The following is a 21,973-nucleotide window of genomic DNA, read 5'->3' as shown; positions in this document are numbered from 1 at the left end:
ATCTGTCTGTTACAAGATATTGATGTTCTTCTTTGTTTGCTTTTTTCTGACTGGGAAATATATATACACAATATACAGAATAGTGTATATGATGTAATATTTCCCACAAACTTTCCTGGTAAAAATTGCACTAAATTTGCCCCACATGTTAACCCTTCAACATAAACATGCATGATCACACATAGACAGCAGTGTCCCAGGACATGTGACAGGATTAGGGCTTTCCCCAACCAAAACAACTCTGCAATTATAAACATTTTGTCAACAATTTTAATTTATTGATAAATCACCACTTCATGTTTATGACATTGTTGTTAAATGACTGTGTTATATGACCATTTTAGCTTTATTCACCACAGAACAACACACAATTGTAATTATTATATTATTGTGATGCAAAAGATGTGCTTTTAATATTTCAGGAAATCACACAATACATCACCTAAAATGTTGGAAAACAAATTATAAAAATCAGAAATGATAAAATCTATAAAAAATGTGATTAAGACCCAAATTATATTAAAAATAATATAAATAAATAAATAAATAACACAGACCTGTACACATTTTTCTTTACGTCAGATCTAGTCTAGCCACAAGATCTGGCAAAACTAACCACAATGTAGTTGCTAGATGACACAGCTAACCAGCTTGAGTCATTACAGGCATCTTAGAGACATCACTTTGTGACACAGCTGGCTTGTCATCACAACATAGTTAAATCATAATTGGACATTCAGAGGTTAACAAAGCTCACATGCTGTTACATGTAAAATGGGCAATTAATAGTGATCGAGTTACTAATTAAGAGAATTTTTAACATTCAAGGTGCTCAAACCAAATAGATGCACATTTGATGCTTTTTCCATTTTCACCATGCCATCTATTACAACAGCCACACATTCCAATATACCATCTTGATAACTCGTGAACTTTATATGCTTTTCTCATTCCCATTATATGCACATGCTCTCCGATATGATTATATTAGAATAGGTGTGTCAGTGTGTTAATGTGCAAAACAATATCTTACAGTTTTAAACACCACTGTTAAGGTAAAGGCATTACTTTGGAGACAGAGATAGGATTTACATTTAAAATCTTTAAACCTTTTGATATATTTATCTGCTTTAAAGTACACACTAAAATTGTTTGTATTGAGGTGCAATGGCTCCAGGTCTTTTTAAAATCTCTATAAAACAGGGTTCCAGTTGGAATTAGAATAAAAAGATATAGATTATAAGAGTTTTTATGGAAGCTTTTTTTTTTAATGAAATGATGAAATATTTAAAGTTGTTAAAGTTGTTTTTTGAGATTTTACAGGTGAAAGCTGAAAGTCAAGTACAACCAAATACCTCTAACACTCAAATATGCAAGCAAAATATATATCCATGTATTCAAACAAATCAAAATGAAATACAGGTAGCATAATATTTGATAAATGGTGCCAGTTGCTACATAGAGTGAAAGCTTAAACATGCTCTGACTGACTCACATCGTTGTGGTTTTCGTTCTTAACAGAATAGAATTAAGTTTCTTACTTTATTTTATTACATTTAACTTTTTGATATGCACTGTTTAACATGCATTCAGGGCAGTATAGTACACTGTACATGCTTCAATTTCCAAAATAACAAATTCTACCCGTTCTGGTGGAGAACTACAATTTGTAGTTAAACCCTAACCACACCATAAGTTTGTCAGGAAGCTCTTCTTTGTCAGTCATGGATATAAACATCTCATATTGTAATTTGGATCATTTGGTATTATCTCCTATATTACTGTCTTTAAGTGTGACTCTATAACTGTGTCTTGTAGTTTTTCTTTTATTCATTTCTATGAATATTCATAAAGGTTGGCAGCTACAGAAATCACGTGATTGTGGGTGCAATGTAGGTTTTTCACTTTGAGTTGTCTTTGATTTGTTTTCATCTTTGATGGAAATGTTGTCATATAGCCAACACTATTTCAGCAAAAAGTTTTATTTCTCTTACCAACAACACAACCAGTGCTAGCTTTATTTGTATTGTGGGGAAGGTTTCTGAGAAGAAAGCTCAACACATTCACAGACGTGTTTACATATGTAAATAATTTTACATTGTAATGCAGTCACAAATATTGTAAATGTCATATGATCTAATACCAAGACACATTATGACTTTGTCAAATGAAATCTGTGCCTCTGTATTCAGGCACACTAACATGCCATTTCTCTAGCAGTGTCATAGGGATGGACGGTATAACCAGCAACGGCATACAGTACAAATGTATGAATGTCAAATTTAGTATAGAATAAAATTTTGCTGTAAAATCACACCCAAGTGCTCTGAAAGCATCAGCACAACTCACTGCATGGTAACCAGTGCCGCTATTAACTTTGGTAATGTCACTGACAGGCCAATAAAAACATCAGTGTACCACTTCCCTTTAAAACTAAAAACACTTTTGCATGCAAAGACAAAAAGTGGACAAAAATATGGAGACAGCAAGAAAACAGTGGCAGAACCAATAAATAAAGAGATTGATGGGAAACAAGTTCCTTCACCTGGACATTGAGCAGAATAGAGTTTAAATTCCTGCAGGGCACATGGACTATGTAGGGCAACAGTTTTGGCAAATACCTCCACAGGTATGAGGAATGTTTGAGTATCCTAAGACACAAGTAGACGTCATTGAGAAATGCAAACATCGTTTGGTTAAGTCAATGAGTAATTGCTATCTTTTCAATTAGAAAAGCCTTACCTTGCGAGGCAGCTGGACTCATGAGATCACAAGATCACGTGAGCATCCATCTGGTCAGGCTTAAAGTTATGCAATTGTGTTGGAACCACCAGTGGTTTGGACCAATCAGTGTCCTATGAGGATTCGATCTTGTGATCTCACAAAGCCAGCTGCCTTGCAAGGTAAGACGATGATAGACAGTGATCGACAGATGCTTCATCCAATCACCTGCCAAGTATTTATTGAAAGTGCCTGCCCTTTTCCAAACAAGTTTCCAAGGACGACATCTCAGATGGTTCTGTATAAAAACCATCTGGCGCGTCAGGTTAAGAAAAGCCAGCTGTGTGTCATTGTAAAGACATGGTGCCTATACAGGCAGTTGAGAGACATGATTTAAGGCAATGTTCTTTATGTTAAACCAAAACATTTCACCCAAAACAAAATCCTAAAGTTGGACTGAAGCTGTTGATTCCCATCACACAGCACAGCATGATGAACTTTTTTAACACCATCATGTATAAAACTGCCTCCACAACCACTGTGAATCATAATAGTTAACTGATAATAGCTTTAACTTCAGGCAATAAATAGCTTTTGTATTGCATTTAAAATCACATTCAATTGAAAATATGAGAGCATCCATTAGATACTCTGATGCTGAAGCACTGAAACCATTCCATATTCAAAATATATTGTAGTAAAAATTTTAGGTCATACCGCCCAGCCCTAGTGTGTCATATAGTGTGCTATGGAAATGCTGTTGCTTATAATGAGAAAGACTTCTAATGCTATTAATATTTATTTGTAGCTATGAATAACGTAATATGCGTTTGGTGGTTAAGTTGCAGAAATGTTCCCTGGCTTATTTCAAGGAGAAAAAACACGTCTCACACAGACATATATAAACACACAGGCACACATAGACACATTCAGTACACACACATACATACATAAAAGCACACCTGTGTCCACTGACACACACACATACACATGCAGAAGGGGATGGATAGAATCAGTGGACGATGGTTCAAGCAGTGGTTACTATAGATCTTCAGGTAGGGGGTTCATACGTCTGTAAGAAACGAGAGAAAAAAAATGACAAACACTGTTTTGATTATACCACTTTTGAGGATGCTGCACATCCACAGTCCTTTTTTGCTTAATCTTTTCATTAGTAAGTCCAGGTTTTGACTCTGTTCACTACATCACCATTGTAATTACATAGCTAAATGCAATTCTTAATGTAGCAAGTAACATGCTATGGTAAGCTATGATAGCAGTGTCCTAGTTTGGTTTAACTTTGGCTGGTACAGTGGTCTTTATCAGTGTTGGATTTCATATTTTGCTGTGTAATGTACAAATAGTTCTCTAGTAGACATGGTGTTTATGATGGAGGACAACAACAATCCAGACTGGTTGACATGAACAGGAATTTACCAGAGGAGGTGTTGGGGTTGAGAGCTCCACAGGCCACTGGTTCAATCTGATGACCCAGCTATGGCTGTCTGTAAATGAAAGAGAAGAGATGCCCAACAACAGGTTAGCTTTTGATCAATCCAGGGAGAAGGTTTGAGGTTTGTAAAATCATTATAGGAGAGAATAAGTTATGCTAGGTTAAGTGTTTGCCATAGACACATCTACGTCTGAACTGTCTTGTTCTTCTTTAACGGAAATAAGATTTTGGAGGGAAGCTATGGAGACCTTAGATAAAACCAATGCTGTGGACTTTCACTATACATGATTCAGAATGGGCTAAAAGCCTATTTTCCAGGGTTAGTGTTAGGAATCTGTGTGTTTTCATTACACTGCAACCAGCATACATTGATTCTTGGAAAACAAGTACATGTTTATTTGACAATGTGTGTGCATAAAGATATGTACTATAGGCTAGACCATACAGAAGATATAACGATACAAAATGAAGCCCCATGACTCATGGTCTGAGCTATAGAATGTAGGATTTAAGGACTAAGGAATGTGGGTGTAAATGTGTGCTTAAGTTTAATTAGGGCTACTAAAAGTGGCTACTGGTATGTTACTTTTAATTGAGTATGCCAATATGTAGTGGTATGTCACTGATGATTAATGAATGCCACTGTTGTTCTACTGGCATATGCTATTTAAAGACATTATGTCACTCTTTCCATTGGCAGAAACCACTTACCACTGCCATATACGGATTCTTTCTGCCATATGCCACTGCTGAGTCTTGGTAGGCCACTGCTGTCACTGTCAACTGTCACTATGATGCTCATACCATTGGGGTATGTACAGCTAGCATAGATACCCTACAATACAATTGTTATTTTTGATTTTTACATTTGATTATATTTACAACTGATAGTTGGCAGGTAGTTAGTAGTTACTAACAATTAAATGTGAAATATGCTACTAATTTGACGCCAAATGAACACTTGCTGGATTAGGTTAAACTACATTAGTGTACTGTAGGTCTTTTTTTATGGCAATTTGACTTATCTTGTTAGCAAAACAGCACACTGTAGTGGTATGACTACACTTAGAAGTACAAAGAAATTTTGTACTTGTTAAGAATTGGGGCACCCCAATTGAAGGAAAATAAGTAAACTAGATTAATCAATCTCATAATCAAAATTGTGAATTCTCGATACATTGATCTCTAGTCTGCTTTGAAGAATATACACAGACAATGACTGGTGATAAATGAGGAAATTTATTTATAGTTAAATGTCTATCAACAACTGAATAAATGAGGTATTAATGATGAACATATAATAGAAGATCAGAATCAAACATAAATGAAATGGATCTTTTAAATGGCAAAATAAAACTGATCACTTGGTTTAGCGATAGTGAAAAAGGAGTATGTGAATTCAGGGTTACCAGAGAACAATAAATGCTAGGGAACTAATCACACCTCTCTAATACTTAAATTTAGAAATTCAGAGCACTATCTGACATCAACTCTTATCACAGCAGCAGATGGAAAGTTTACTTTTTGCAGCAGAGCTGAAAGTCTTCCAGTCAGACCTGTAACTACTGTTTCAGCACTGGCTGTACTCACGGCTCTCCAGCAAGGTGAAGCTCACCGGAGGCAGTGGCCATTGAGCAGAGAGCATCAGACAGCAAGGTTTCTCAGCTGGTACTTGGCAACCCACTACTGTAGGGATGAAGAGGATTTTTGTGGCAGATACTGCCATCACAGTTGTTCTTAAAAGCAGTCAAATGTTGGACATTGATACAGTCTCTGCTGAGTCTTGATATGTTGTAGTTGAATGTCGAATAGAACTCTGAATACACTGACATTACCTAATTATACTCGTCTTAAAGCTATGTGACTATTCAGGCTTAAAATGTCCAAAAACAACTAGACCTATATTATATATTTTGTTGAGTTGTGTACTTACATTATCCCATATGTTTCCAACAATTTTCAAACCCAGAGAAATCTGTAATTTTAGTCAAGGTAACGGTCCGTTTCATTTGGTCGCCTGTCAACGGCATCATACCCCTCTACCAAAGAGTATATGTGCACAAGAAGCATGCACCAGCGTTGTGGTTGTTTGCCACAATGGCATCTACCAAAGAGTATACGCATACAAGATAATATGTCAGCGTTGTGGTTGTTCAACAGAAACTGTTATAAATTGACTTTTATTCAGTTTTAAGCCATATTTTCATGATAAACTTTCTAGATCTTGGTTGTTTTGATCTTTTATCTGGATGAAGGATTTTAGTTATCGGATGTCTGGATCTCAAGTTCAGAGAAACAAGCTGAGCAAATGTTAGCAGCAGCTCCACTAGCAGCCCCTCCTGGAAGTCCAGTGCTCGCGAACATGGTTGGAGAAACATTGATTTTTTACATGGAACAGCTTTATTCAGTATTTTTACCGGTTTTAATCCCTGTGTACGTTTGTTTTTGGAGAGGAAGAGACCTCTGCAGATGATTTGGCTCCCGGTAGAAACCTGCTGAACGTCTGGATCTTAAGTTATCAGAGAAACAAGCTGAGCAAACGTTAGCAGCAGCTCAGCTAACAGCCCCTACCGGACGTCCAATGCCAGCCTGATTTTTTTTTTTACGTGAAACTGCTTTATTCAGTGTTTTTACCTGTTTTAATCATCGGGTCCATTTGGAGAGGAGGAGACCTCTGCGGATAATTCAGCTTCCAGTAAAAACATCCTGAACGATGAACACTGGAGTACTCCTAACCTGAAGAAGCTGGTTGTTTAAATGAAGACAACAACTCCCATGATCCCACACTACTTCACAACGTCATCATACCTTGTCTTTTGTTATTGTTTTGATTGAGAGACCCCTAGCGGCTGAAATTACATATTGTGCATTTAAATCATCTTGAAAGTAATTTTGTTGACCAAGTGTCAAAACTTCCAAAGTTATTATCAACGCGAGACTTGTGGAAGTACAAAAATATCTAGGAATATTAAACTTGTTTCCACTAAAGGTTAAAACTTAGGCGCAGAAGAAAACACAGGAATAAGAAATCTAGAAAAAGTAAACTAGGACTAGTGAAAAAGTCTGGGTGAGCAGGAAAACTCTGATGGGACATAAAGTGAAGAGGGCTCTAGGTGAGCAGTTATGGGGGCTCCTTAGGGACAAGCGAAAGGCGAAGACTCAGCGAAGAGAAGGTGAAAAGGTGTCAGACGTCCAACAGTTTTCTTCACCGTTGGGTCTTGGCATGTATTATATATGAAACTGTCCAGTGCTAATAGCCACTTGCAGGTAGAGTTAAATTATTAGCGTCTTCAGAGAGTTGGTGGTAAATTAGCTCTCCTTCTCTCTCTTCAATTCTTCAAGCTTGTGAGGCATTGAATGATATTGAATTGATATTGAATGATGTCAAGGGCGAAATCTTCAGTCAGACATTGGGGGGGGGGGTCCGGTATTAATGAAGTTACTGTTGCTATGCCGTGTGCATAAATACCTCTTGCTCAGTTTAGAGACACGCTATCGTTTCAGCTGCTGTGTGACTCTGCAGCCAGCTGATACTAGTACTGATGTTTCTGCAAATCCCGGATACAGTCAGTGACACTTGAACGACACTGTTGTAAGATTCAGACATTAATCTAACACATCAGACCTGCCTGAGTCACATTAATAGCTATATTTGACATTTGAAATTTGAGCAGATTGTGTTACAGATGTGAAATACTACAGAAGTAAAAGAAGCAAAATACATGAAAGTTGGTTTGTGATTGTGGAGAGCTCTTTGTGTGTGCACCTCTGCTAATTAAAGACACACAATTTGAAGCTTTTGTGCTCTCTGCAGTTTCCATTATGGACCAATCTGTGTGATGAAATGTGGAGAAAAGCCTGTAACACTGGAAAAAAAAGCCTGGAAACCGCTCTGCTCACTCAAACAGACACAAAACAAGGGCAAATTGCACTTAGCTGCAAAACTTTATGGGCATGTTTACGCCGCCAAAGCTAATGCCAAAGCATTAGCACAATATCTTTTGTGAATAGGACCTTGAGACGGGGAAGATAGCAATTGCAAATGATGCACAATTCATAATGCTGTCAGCGGCCACAATCCATTCTCTGTGAATTCGCACTTTAGTGCACAGGGACCCATTATCTATGGTCACTAGATGGCAGTGTGGCCACACGGTAAACAATGCATTACATCTGAAATTGAATAATTCTTTCATTTTATATCGTACAGATATACGAGCTAGACTATTCTTCAGGAAAACATTTACTGAGTAGTAATGGCTCCATTACTGAATAGTTGGACAGCTAATTCACATTAATTTAGGCTTGGGCTAAAACGAGGAACATACCAGTGTTAAGTCTCTTCAGGAATACAATCTCAAACTGATGGCAGGGGTCTGTTAAATATTATCTCTGGCCACATCAGGGAGAGAGAGAGGGGGTATGCGTGTGTTTGTATGTGTGTGTGTGTGTATATAAGACAGAGAGAGAGAGAGACTGCCATTTGTTTAATTCTAGTAACCGACTTGATGTGATGTGTATTCAGTCTCAAATAAAGCATCAGTCTCTGTTTCATGGGAAGGTAATCCTTTTAGCTTGTTTGGTTCATACCCTTCTCCTGTGGTCTATAGCCAGATGAACCTAAAGAGAGTCGTTAAGTGGCATGTCCTGCTGTTAATCTTGTTATCAAAAACAAAACATAGGTCTCTCAGGGGTGGAGAGTACCAGTGCCTTGTCTGGCCAGTGTCAATCTTGACACTTTTACTGTTGAGAGGTGAAAAGTTTAAAGTTTACAGTTTACAGACACAGAGGAGTCTAAAGCCTCTTTCACACATAGTTCCCAGTAAATTACTGGGATAACTTTTCTGGCACCGCTGGTGATTTTCACTATACACACATGCAGCTACTGTACATTCAGGAACATTTCCGTCTCACGCCATTTCACACATGCCATGAGAATGCCGAAATAGATGGGGTGAGGGACAGTCCAGCAGATGGTGTTAAGCAACATTTATGGATGCCAACCACCATAAAACTCAACAGAAGAAGAAGATGGGGCAAGGCTGGATTTACCTGTAGACGCCTCTTATAATTTTCAAGAATATGGCGGTGAGGAGTGTTTTTTGTCTGTTGTACAGCCACTCTTGAAAAGAGGAGCTTGTTTGCAAACAAAATAACTTATACTGCTTATCAAATCACCCGCAAAAGCATTGGCAAGGCAACCATAAACATGTTGTGGATTCAAATACGTCATCAATGGAGTCTTGTGATTGGTTCACTCACTCCACATGAAAGTGTCTTTTTTCAGACGTATGTAACCCTTTACATACTTGTCCCTGCTATGTTACTACTTTCATTCACAACACAGTTGTACCAGCATTTTCCCTGAAATGTTACTAGGTCTTGAGGTGAAAAATTGGCGGTACAGATTTCCCTGAATATTGATCCCTGCCGCCATCAGCCCAAGCAGGAAAAGTTCCTGAACATTTAAGGGATAGAGTGCATGTATGAAAGGGGCTAAAGCAAAAAGTTTATGCAGATTTTATTTGTTTGTTGCTATGGCTTAAGTTATTTTGGTTGAATTTCATCCATCCATCCATTCATTTTCTTTACTGTTTATCCACTTGAGGGTTGCAAGGGAGCTGGAGCCAATCTTAGCTGACATTGGGCAAGAGGTAGGGTACACCCTGCCAGTCAGTCAGAGGGCTAACATATAGTATAAAGACAGACAACCATTCACACCAAAAGGCAATTTAGAGTCACCAGTTAACCTAACCTGCATGTTTTTGGTCTGTGGGAGAAAGCCTGAGCATCCGGGGAGAACCCACACAGGCACATGGAGAACATACAAACTCCTTACAGAAAAGCCCCAGCTGTCCAATGGGTATCGAACCCAGAACCCTCTTGCTGTGAGGCGATGATAATAACCACTGACCACCATACTGCCCTGTTTCGTTAATATTTTTTATTAATGAATATCACTTTTTGTGCACATACTCTGGCCTGCTGACCTGCTTTTTCGCAACATCCCGTCAAAGGTTTCCAGGCCAAAATACCGTCTTCTGCCCTTTATATGGGGTGGCAGCACTACAATGACATGTTTGTTTATATGGTATAAGCTGCAGATCTACACATTCAGCCACTTTTTAAACTTGGTGCTGCTGGGAGTTTCTGATTGAGAATCAAAGATGCCATGGTGAAATTTCTTACTTGGTTCCCTCCTCTGCGACACCTTCAGCCTCCAGTTTTCCCTCCTCCTCCATCTTTTCCTCCGAAATTAGTTCCTGTTTCCGGTGTCGACGAAGACATTTCACTATCACCATGGAAAGAATCAACAGAGCTAATGCTCCGCCCACGGACGCCCCAATCGCAACTGCAATGGTTGAGTCCCTCGGAGGGGGAACTGAGGAGAAGAAAGGAGAGGAGAGGGTTAAGTATTTTGTAGACAAAGGATGGAGACAAGTGCAATGCTGGCTAAAAGCTCTACTGGGCTGATTAAACAGAGTGGAAAGAATGAAAGTGCTGCTGAGTTAGCCTGTGGTGTGTGTGTGCGCATGAGTGAGTGTGAGAGAGATGCTGAGGGACAGTTCAACGTCTTGCTGGTCATCAATAAGTAAAAAGCTGACTCATCACCAGTAGGTCTTCACGCTTTGGGAAACACACACACACACAGTATGTTATACATCATTATTGTATGGCATTTATCCTTAATATACGGCCGAAGAGAGTTCAGTACACTGCAAAACAAGCAAATGAGACTTAATACATTTCACCCATTTCTTGCTTGTGCAATTAGCAGCATAAACAGCTAACTGTGCAAATCTACAAATGGAGTGTTTTTTGCCACATTTTGTTGCAACTAACAACTAACTACCAACACAGGAGCACACACCCTTAGAAATACACTTCCTGATTTTGGTCTAGCACTGAATAGCACTCTTAAGGAATGTGGGGGTTGGAGGGATGCTATTGTAAGATATCAGGAGGTGTATTTTATAGGCGAAGGTTAGGATTTATAGACAGTTACAATTTTCTGTCTTTAGAAGGTAGAGTCAGTATCTTACGTTCAGTAACAACATGGAGCTCTATGATACCGCGTCCCTGGATGCGGTCTGGGGGGTTTCTCACATAGCAGTTGTAAATCCCCTCATCCTCCAGCTGAACATCTGATAGGGTGATTGACAGGTCGTTCTTATCCAGGTTCCCGGCAAACGTCACCCTCTCTCCAAACCGATCTGAACGCAGAGGTACCATTCCTTTTTTCTTATAGTACGTCATGAACTAGAGGGACAGAGAGAGCTCATAACTGCAGTTTTAAAATGTAGACCCCCTTAGTTTTGGGTATTAAGCATATGAACCAGCCATCTTACCATCTCCTCTGTATCGTTGCGTGATTCTTGGTAGGTCCAGTTCATGGCAAACTTGTTGATATCCATCTTATAGCAGGAGGTGAATGTACAGGTGATTTTCACAGTTGTTCCATTCAGTGCATTTATGTTACTGGCCACAACAACATCCATGCTTGAACAACCTGTAAATAAAAACAACAACAGTGCTAATATTGCTATTAACAATAGAATATATAAGTTGTAAGAACTGAAAGAGATTTGTGTCCATTTATAATTTACTGGATTTCCTTATAATTAACTATTTTACTATGAACAATTCTGGATAGAATCAATGAGGATAATTAATACATCTTTCAAATGTACTGAAATGATAAATACTGAGAACAGTAGACTAGTAGATTGCGAGTAGGAAGTCCTTTTTGTGTTTTTCAAGTTGCATCTAAAGACATCAGATTTGTGTCTTTAGTCTGACTCGGGTCCAAGACATGTAAATTGAGACAGAGAGTGTGTTCATTTAACTGTGAGCAACTAAAAAAGCGCCATTCCATTCCTCAGCAGTTTCACCCTGCCAATATGTAGTGAGGATGTGTTTTTTTCCATGTAACTGCTGACTCTTCCTCTGCACTCCATCTGGAGAGTGCTGTCTCTCATGCTGACAGCTATTTGATGTGAATCCCTGCCTGTTTTTCAAGTGACAGAACTGATTTTTAGATGTGGGTAGCTTCCATAAAGTGACTGTAGATCAAGCAATATGCCTGATGTATACTTAAACAATTCCAATGAAGTCTATTTTAAAACATAGACAGCAAACAGAAGCACAGCATGTTTGTATTTTAATCCATCTTAACATAATCCTGCAATATCACACCTTTATAATTGGATTTGTATTTTTTAAAGCATTGACTGTAGCAAATAAACAACAGCTTCAACACAACTGTCCACACTGTAGGAGGGTTCAATCCTTTGTTGAGGATAAAATCATATTTTGATTGTTATATTTTCATCTTCGTATCACTTTATGTGCACTTGTGAATGAGTGATGGATGTTCAACTTTTACTTTAGTTTTTGAACCACGGCACTGACCATCAGACTAATATTTCAGATATCACTGGTCAGCTTTTGATGAAACTCGGGGATGATACATTTTGGCACCATGCTCTGTCATTTACAAATCTATCTTGATGGAAACAATGCAATTAAGTGAAATGAGTCAATATTACTTATGCGCTGTAGACATCTGGCTCTGAAATGTAATTTATTAATTGTGTAAAGTGTGTACAAAGTAATTACAATCATTTCACTTGATTAAGTTAGCAGGACAGCATATTCTTTAATTTGGCCATAAACACTGAAAGAGAAAAAAAGCCTGATTAAAAAAACAACAACTAAATAAAATCTCACGATCATGATAGGTTTTGCCTACAAAATCTTCCTCTTACTGTAGTTTATACTGTTCAGCTTTAGGAAGTATCTTACATTTAACATCCTACAATTAAAAAAGTATATAATGATGCATATTGTTACTTGAAATGAAATGAAAGTATCATTTAGTTTCCTCACATTTCCTCCTCCCTTCTAACATTAATGTCACAGCATGGGCTTCCACTCCCCAGACAGAATCTGTGCTCTCTCTCAGTGTGTATGTGTGTGTGTGTGAGTGCGTGTGCCTCTGTGTGTGTGTGTGTGTGTGTATGTGTGTGATGGGACTCTGCACCATTCTCTCCTCTGCAGTCGGGTGTTTCTGGCTCCCTTCCCACTGCTGCTGCACCACTCCACAGGCCTGCCTCTCTGCACCACACAAACACACCCATGCACTTTCTACATCTCCACCCACCGTCCATATGTATAATTTACACACACACACAATTTTCCATGCACACCATCCACCACAGTCAGGTGTCTTGTGATGCAGCGCAGAAACCGTTTCTTGCTCTCTTTCACCACACATATGCACACACTCCTTCACACAAGGTGTGCATTGTCAGCAGTGAACTAAGCATGCTAGCTGTGCTCTGTCAATGTCATCCCTGCATACTGACCTATCTTTATACACAGACAACCCTGACACATTCAAGCCGCTGTCACTATCACACACACACACACACATATGGTCAGCACTGTATACACACATGTCCCGTTGCTACTACAAGCCAAACACAGATATACATTTAGAGAATCAGTGTGATACAGGCTCCTGCTGACTCAGCAGTCCTGTGGATGGTGAGAAAGAGAGGCAGAAACAGAGAGAGACACAGACTTGCTAACAAATGAAATACTGCAGTAAAGCAGGCTCATGCGACTCCTCCCTCTCTCTGCCCCTCCCTCTTTCCTCTCCCATCTTTGTCCACCTCACTTTGCCTCCTCTCACGCCTTTTTCCAAGCCCGTTTTCCTCCGACTCCTCTACTACCCTTAAATTTACACTTTCCCTGTTCCCCCCACCCCACCCCCCATCTTCCCTTGCCAATACTCCAAGCTTTTCTCTCTTTTACTCCCTTCTGTTTTCCTCCATTGTTCCCTACGCTTGCAAGGTCAATGCAGAAAAAAAAGTAAACCGTAGGTAGTGTTGTTACGTCATCTTTCCTTCGCACTCACCATCTCTCTTATCCAACTCCAGCTGACTATTTTTTCATTAGGTTTTATGTATGCATATAGGTGTGTGCTTAGGTGACAGCATCAATTTGTATTAATGTCTTCTTGTCTTATTGATGGGTAAACGGAGGTAAGGACACAGACTACAGAAAGAGACTGCAGTTAGCAAAGTATGAAAAAGAGAAAATGAATGATTGTCTTTGAACAATGAATAATAGTATGTGATTGGCCCACTGGTTTGATATGAGTTCAGTTACAGGCTGACATTTTGAAAAGCACTACACTGACAAAAACATGGGACTGCCATTGTAAACAGGGAGTCTATAGCATATAGCATGTTTGGGGCATAAAGACCCCTTAAACAATCCAAAATGTACTTTAAATTTCCACAAGAATAAAGATGAAAGCCATTCAGTGTTATTATTTAAAGACAAACAAGTGATGAAAACACTGACAGCTGAGTCTTTTTTCATATTTATCGCATCATATTTAAGCAGCATTATTGATCAGGTGCATCTTTTCATGGCTGAAGAATATGTGCAAACTTGTTTCATTTTTACAGGATTATGCCTCAAGCTAAATGTTTGGATTATCCAGGAAAGTTTCAATAAATATATCAGTGAATAAAACTTTTTTATAGTAGACTGGCTAAACTCTACCTCTACCAGATCCCAATCCAATTAGGCATCAGTGGGATGGCATCATGCTATTCAAAGTAAAGACCCAGTGAAGACCAACTTGACAAAACTGCGGACAGCATCCTTAAAAGGCTTCTTCTAAATGTAAAGCCGTAAATATGATATAATGTAAATATTTAGACATTGGGCTCTGTTTTCATGATGATCATTTACTAGTACTATGTGGTGCAAATCCTAATATCATCTGCACTCATTTATTGTGGTGTTGAAGATGGTTCTTACTGGAGTGTATGTACAGTAGGGATTGGCCTTGAGTGGTTTGTTGGAGAGGTTGCTGGTTTTGAGTGGGTTGACATTTCATTTTTTTTTGTTTAGGGGCCAACTATCTACCAAGGAAAGAACACTATATGATGTCCCATATTTTGTCTTTAGTCAAAGCTGTTGGCTGCCACTTTCAGAAGCTTTAGAGAGAAACCCCATACCTTTTTGGGGGGTCTGGCCTCTGACTCCCACCTCCTCATAGCATGGCCAATGAGTTCACCATAAATCCTCTACAACACACTTCAACTTGGAGCACTTGTAAATAACATATATGTCCCCTGCGCAATATTAGCTTTATGATGATGCATCACAAGTAGGTATAACACCATATCTGGTCTCTGATTGCTTGCTGCAATCATGAGCTGGTTATTTGTTCCTCTATGCAAAACATGTTGTGCATTGGAGTGTTGTTAGTTTAGGTAGGACATTATTAGTCATTTGCTTGACTTCCACCCACAGTATATTGCTGCTTAGCATTTTAACACTTGATTGTGTCATGAAGTCTATCTTCCTTGTTTTAGACAAGTGTTGTTAGAGTCGACAAGTGTGTTTGAGGGTTGTTGTGTCTGAGGGTAATGTGTGCACGGTGCGGAGCTGCGTGCTGACAAAGTGGCTTTAAGGCTTTTTTAGCTCTTGAGCCTGTTTGGTAGTTTGATTATTTTGCTTTTTCTTTTGATGAAAAGGTGAATCATGAGTTATTTTTGCAGCTACACCAAGCAAAGCCAACAAAACAAAGCCTGTAAAGTATATAAGCATTTAGTGGATGATATGTTGACCCCACCATGCTGCCTTTACATTCCTGTAAGTGTGGTATTTTTAAACAGTGATTCAGTTCTGTTCTATACCGCAGGCTCTATAGTGCCCCCTGTTTTGGAAAAATCCATACTGCACAATGCAGCACTCTACACTCTAGGAGCTAGATCTGGGGGCAGTCAGCAGTCAATACAGCTCACTGCAAAAATATGACTTTTCAGGAATTCGTGGAGGAGTTGCAGAAATCCTGTGGGGAGGAGATTATGTCATGACTAGACTGGGATAGTAACCAGTCTCAGAAACCTAGAAAGTCATAAACAAAAAACAGTACTGTGTGATATTATGACAATGTTGCTGCACTCCATTGAATCACACAACAACATCTTTGTGTGATATGCTTCTGTAATATTATCACAATCTGAACACCACTACATATGGGAGACAAAAACACAGTAGCTCAGACAGGGGCACATTAGCCAGTGTGCTGACCTTTTACTGAAGTGTATTCAGGCATAATAACTTCACAAGCCCATACCCATTTGTTGATCTCAGTTATGATCACTACTAAATACCAGACAACATGGAAAATATTGACTATTATATTTTGGATTGAGTGAGAGTTGAAGAGTTGAAAGGTACTTTCCATCCCTTGTCCTTGTCTCCCCTCCACTCTTTCACAGTAATGTATTATTGACAGTCATGTCTACTTACTGCAGATTAGAGTTGCAAAGTCTGGTTGCCTGTGTAGTTTAACTTTAAAAACGCACTTACAGGATTTGAGTGGAACTTACAGCTACTGTACACATGTATACTCAGATAAAAAAGAAAGCAATAGATGGCATTTAAAGGGGAATTGAATAGTCTAAGGTTGTACTCTTACTACTACTTTTAGCAATCAAAAGCATAAAACTGTATGAGTTTTTTTTTTCCTTTTTGAAAACAATATTTCTTGCCAGTGGCTCTGTCTCCAGAACATTGCACTACCTAATATTTAACAATAGACAAGGATTAATATAATTTGGATAACAAAGAAATCACATTTAATCTGAATGTTGTGTTTCAAACATTGCCATAAAATGCCTCCTGTATGTTGATATGTTTCATGCAAAAATAAAATTCAACACCAAAACAAAGATAACTTAGTATTCACCAGCCTGTTTTAGGAAAAATGCACCGCAATTTCAAATTTCGGCATCCAAAATGCTAAAAATTTCAAAGATTAGGCCTATGTCAAATACATCATAGGTTATGACTGTACTAAAATCACTGCATTAGTGGGCATAGTAACGTTTTGTGATACATTGGTATACTGAGAAATTAATAATGATGACTAAAGTCTTTCATATCCTTTTTTTTTTTGAAAAGGCACTGCTGGGATTCAAACCCAGGATCTCCTGTTTACTAGACATGCACTTTAACCAACTAAGCCACAGCACCAGTAGCTGCACTCCTCCATTACAGAAATACTCCCCTGCTGGCTGGAGCCTGGTACACAAGTATACTGTTTGTAGTAGTTATCATTTAGTAAAGATTTGTATGTTTTTTCTCTTTTCTATAAGAATGAATTACTGTTACATTAGAATACTGACTGAAAATGTTGCCATGTGATTCCTCTGTGCTTACTAATGTCAGACATGGGTTACACTTTGGCCTGTTTAAAGTCCATGTCAGTACATTTACAGTACAGGAATCCTCTTCTTGGCGAGCTGCTGCCCTCTAGTGCCTCTGTGTGGTAACTGTACTTGTAGTGCTGCTGTTTGAAGTTATAGCTCTGATGGATGGAAAGAACATCAGTGGGAAATTGCAGCAGAAATTAAAGTGCATAAGAAATACTATACTGACAAACTTTTTATTGGCATATTCTACAGTTGCTGTATTTCCAAAAGGAAACACAAAATAATACAAAAACTCTAGCTGTATTACAGCAAAACTGCATTCTGAGTGTTAATACAGCCTTACAACCTTTTATAATGCATGTAGCAGTAGCTTTAGTGACCTTATTTGTTTTCATGAGCCAGGTCAGGGTGTGGCACCACATATGTTATTCAACACATGAGGCATGTCAACATGTTACAGTCTTATATGTCTAAACTGAGGATAATATTACAAACATCTGTACAACTAAAATTCAAAGAATTTATACTTGCTGTATGGGTTCGGTATTTGAGCATGTGTATTGTGTTCCATCTAATTTAATCTGGTAACTCTGAATGACATACCTAAAGTGTGTTTTTATATTATAAATATCCTTAAACATAGACTATTGACCAGCCTACATATAATTAAGGATTAAAGAGGAATGCTGCAATCTTTCAGTTTTCTTTGACAAAGGCTACATCCTGTTGATAGAGAAAGAAAAGAGCATCTGCACCTTAGCATCTCCATGCCACAAGCTCCATAGCAACAATCAACTTTTGGGTATTTGTTTTCCTGCTGGCATAGGTGAAACAGCTGACACCAACTAAAAATACACTGGAGTGAGTTCTCTGTAATTTCCAAATCACTGAACTGTTTCATTTGATGACACAAGAAGATAAAATTCAACTTCATTGTTCTCTTGGCTTATATGGTGTCAAACTGAGCAAAGTATTTCCAAACTGTCTCACTCAAACCAAAGTTTAGCCTTTCGGTATCGTTTTAAAGTCACTATGAATTGATGAAATTGGGGAAAATTGTGATTGTCCATGAAACTGCGCAAACCTTAAAAAAAAAAAAAAATAAATAAAATAAAAATATATATATGTATGCATTTCTCCCTATTGCTTTTACTTTGTGGAAAACATCATCTTCAGTGTCTCATCATGTAAATGCTATATATATTCAACCAATAACTAAACATTCAGACACTAAGACCATTTTAGAATGATCATACTCATTTGCCTCTACTAAGAAAACTGCTTCCTCTCCCTGATATCTAATTGATTGATGCCTAACATCCTGTTTCCTGTTCGGGTTGTTAACCTCCCATCGGCTTGGGTGTAATGCCCCAGCGATGAGGGCCGGGAACACGAAATAAAAACATGGTCCACATGGATGCCAATGGTTCAGTTTAATTCTGTTTTCATTGTTTGAAAATTGTAATTAAAAAATCATCAAATGCTGATAGCTACACATCAAAAACCACGATCGCTTATGGATTTCCTTCACTAAATTGATACATATGTCAAAGTCAGAATGAGGAAGATTTTACTTTGTTGAGTGTTACTAGCGCAGTAGCCTACATGTTGCAATTTTGTCACTGATGAGAAGTGGCTTTACTTTGGCATTTATTTTGCATTTAAGCAACAGGAAGGGAGTCTTTTATACAAGCTCAATGTTGATATGCCTCACCACAATACTAGCTTTAATAAAGCAGGATTAAATTGGCTGTTTTTTGTTAATCAGCTGGACAGCACTGGGTTTTTATTTAAGCACATTTGATCATTCTCAATTTAAATAATGATCAGATGTGGGCCACGTTGTGTAAAAGTGTGTTTTGATCTGATGGCTATATCATAAAGCAGATTAGAGTTGGGGTTGGATATCATCCTGTCCACATCTGCTCTGTTTATGCATTCATGTTCTGATGGATTAAAAGGCCTATTAGATAACCTCATACCCCTTTTATCATGTTATACCACTGCTACTGATCTATAAATATCAATAACACACTGTTAGCACCTGGTTATAGGCCTATTTCTATCCAGCACTCACAGCAACACAGTCAAAGAGACCTGCTGTTCACTATCATTTTTGCAAACTAAGCCAATACTTATTTTTACAGAGTGCATCATAATCCTGTTTAAAGGCTGTGATATACTCGGCCACTAATTTAACTATCTCCAGAGGGTAAATGGAGACGTAGAAGGCATTAAGTCCTTATGCAAAACTAACACAGCTGATCAGAAACCGGTTTAAGTGGGCGAAGAAAGACACACAAATCTTGTTTTCACGGATGACCTAATCAAACTGCGAAAATGCTGGAATAACAATTAATATTATCTCACGTTACACCCATTATCTCTCTCTCCCCCCTTCCCATCTCTGTCACACACGCACACACAGTCAGACAAGAGGGAAAAGGCCTAAAGATGGAGCAGTGTGCGGGAACTATCAATCTATCGAACTGTTGATCCACGTATCAATGTATCAGATCATTGATCGGTTTTGCTGTGTTGTTTCTTACCAGAGAGCGAGAGCAGCAGCAGCGGCAGCACCGAGCTCACCAGCTGGACGACAGAGCTCCTCTCCTGCGCGCGGGAAGACATTTTCTCTCCTGTAAAAAACAAAACAAAACAAAAAATGACGTTTTTAACTTTAGAAAAAAATCATGAATAGAAAACAAGCAGCAAGTCTGCTTTTGGTACGTGCGTTAAAATGCTAAAAACTGTATAAGCTATTTTTTTTTTAGAGGCAGGACATGGCTGGCAGTGTCTGTAGCCTTATGAGGGTTGATCTCATGGTTGTTGGTTTGTTTGCGGTAGAGGCGAGAGGGCGAGGCATGGAGGACGCACGGTATAATTAAATGGAGAGCCCCACCCTCACAGGTTTTGAAGAAATTATTTGTAACACTAAGAAATATACAAGAGAATGACCAATAAATCATAAAGAGGGCAAAAAAAGTTAAATACACACGTAGATCAGACAATGGGAAAACCTGAATATGCATATATATATAATATACATCTATACAAGACACAAGGGGTCCCTGAATGGTTCAATGAGTGCAAAATAATTTCAAATTACAATGTGTATAATATGATATGGCTATCACTGAATCATAAACAAACTGAACACCTATATGAGGTTGTTTAGCAGCCTGTTAGACAGCGCTCTACCACCACTGCCATCATCAAAACACAGAATGAGGAGGTATATTTTGAATAAATGGTCTTCCATCCACACATTATCCATGCAAACATGAACTGAAGCTGTTTTTACTATAACACTTTTTTGATTTGTCCATTAATTTAACATGTGTAAATCAAGATGAAAACCATGTTCATATTATTTTACGATCAGGTGGGGATTAACAGCTGCTGTGTGTTGGAATTTTATTAAAGCAAAACTTTAAATTATTGCAATCTCTGATCCAAAGATTAAGTAACAATAACAAAATTCAACATGCAAGTTTTACTATAGTTGCACTGAAGCATCAGGAAAATAATGTTTGCATGGGGTCATAAGGATGACGATGCCGTGCAGACAAACAAAAAATTAACACGGAGACCATCCCAACCTCCCTCCTTTCTTCCTTCCTTAAATCCATTCCCCCATCCATACATCGTAGGTGGGAGGCAGCAGGAGAGGATACTGGGAAATAAAAGAGGCAAACGCTAACTGGCAGTCACATGTATCACCTCTCCATCCATATTTCACTTGGTAGTTACTGGAGGCAAAGAGAGATGATGCTAATAAACAACAGTGGTGTGCGCTTGGTGAAGAAATTGGCCAGAAGGAGACAGAGGCAAAAGAGAAGACACAGTGATTCCTCTGAGCAGACTGATAATCTCAGCTTTCAGAAAAATGGGTGATGTCAGGATAGAGGACCTGAAAAAGAATTAGAGGAGAGAGGAAGTGGTATGTGTAGACAGGAAGAGGTAAGTGTGACCTCAGAAGAGTGGTTTGAAGACATTAAGCCATTAGGGGTAAAAAAAAGGAGGAAGAAGAAGAGGGTGAGTTAGCATAACAACACTCCTGACTACATGAGAGCTTCCAAATTTACTGTCACAGGCTTTTAGACCATCTACTGGCAGGTCTACAGGCTAAAACATGCAAATATGAGACACAACAATAGAAATACACCAAATTTAATCCAATAACCCTGCAACAAATATGACTTATTATGAAACTACAACATTCAGTTTTTGTATTAACTAATTATATAATGCATAAGAGAGCTAATTACATTGTATATGTCAACCTTAGTGTCTGAAAGCGATGCCTTATGTAACAATGTCTACCGTTGACAAACTGTGTACGTTTATACTGTATAAGTTGCTGTATCAACATACAAGGAAACTCCCCCATACTGATTCAGGAGTGTCAGCAAAGTCAAACCAATTTATTAACAAAAAAATCAACAACTACTAACAAAAGCTGTACATTGGCGTGGGCGCTGTCCTGTAGAAGGACAGGTGCGTTTAACAGGGGACTTTTGATCTGTTCAAAGGCAGACTGGCAGGCATC

At 38.5% G+C, this 21,973-nt stretch overlaps 1 protein-coding gene and 1 non-coding gene across 4 annotated transcripts in view; both read right to left on the bottom strand.

The window, feature by feature from the left end:
- Window positions 1-293: 293 nt before the first annotated feature.
- Window positions 294-21,973, bottom strand: part of scn2b (sodium channel, voltage-gated, type II, beta) — a 29,396-nt gene continuing 7,716 nt past the window's right edge. Inside the window, exons 2-7 of one of the 3 annotated variants that reach the window (XR_006096638.1) lie at window positions 19,971-20,060; window positions 11,524-11,684; window positions 11,218-11,434; window positions 10,364-10,556; window positions 4,159-4,226; window positions 294-3,793 (exon numbers count right to left, since the gene is read on the bottom strand). Coding sequence is in view for 1 of the 3 variants with exons in the window: in XM_042414812.1 (XP_042270746.1) it covers window positions 10,360-10,556; window positions 11,218-11,434; window positions 11,524-11,684; window positions 19,971-20,052 (657 nt within the window). In the remaining 2 variants the exon portion in view is untranslated. Of the gene's footprint in view, window positions 3,794-4,158; window positions 4,227-10,359; window positions 10,557-11,217; window positions 11,435-11,523; window positions 11,685-19,970; window positions 20,249-21,973 lie in introns of those variants that run through there. The other 2 variants (XR_006096637.1, XM_042414812.1) reach the window with 2 other exon arrangements.
- Window positions 17,169-17,242, bottom strand: trnat-agu. The gene has a single exon. It is a non-coding gene; the product is annotated as a tRNA-Thr (tRNA).

This window comes from Thunnus maccoyii, chromosome 6 (genome assembly GCF_910596095.1).
Source record: "Thunnus maccoyii chromosome 6, fThuMac1.1, whole genome shotgun sequence".
NCBI classification, from domain to species: domain Eukaryota; kingdom Metazoa; phylum Chordata; class Actinopteri; order Scombriformes; family Scombridae; genus Thunnus; species Thunnus maccoyii.
Note: the sequence above shows the minus strand (reverse complement) of the source record. Positions and strands in the feature narration are given on the sequence as shown.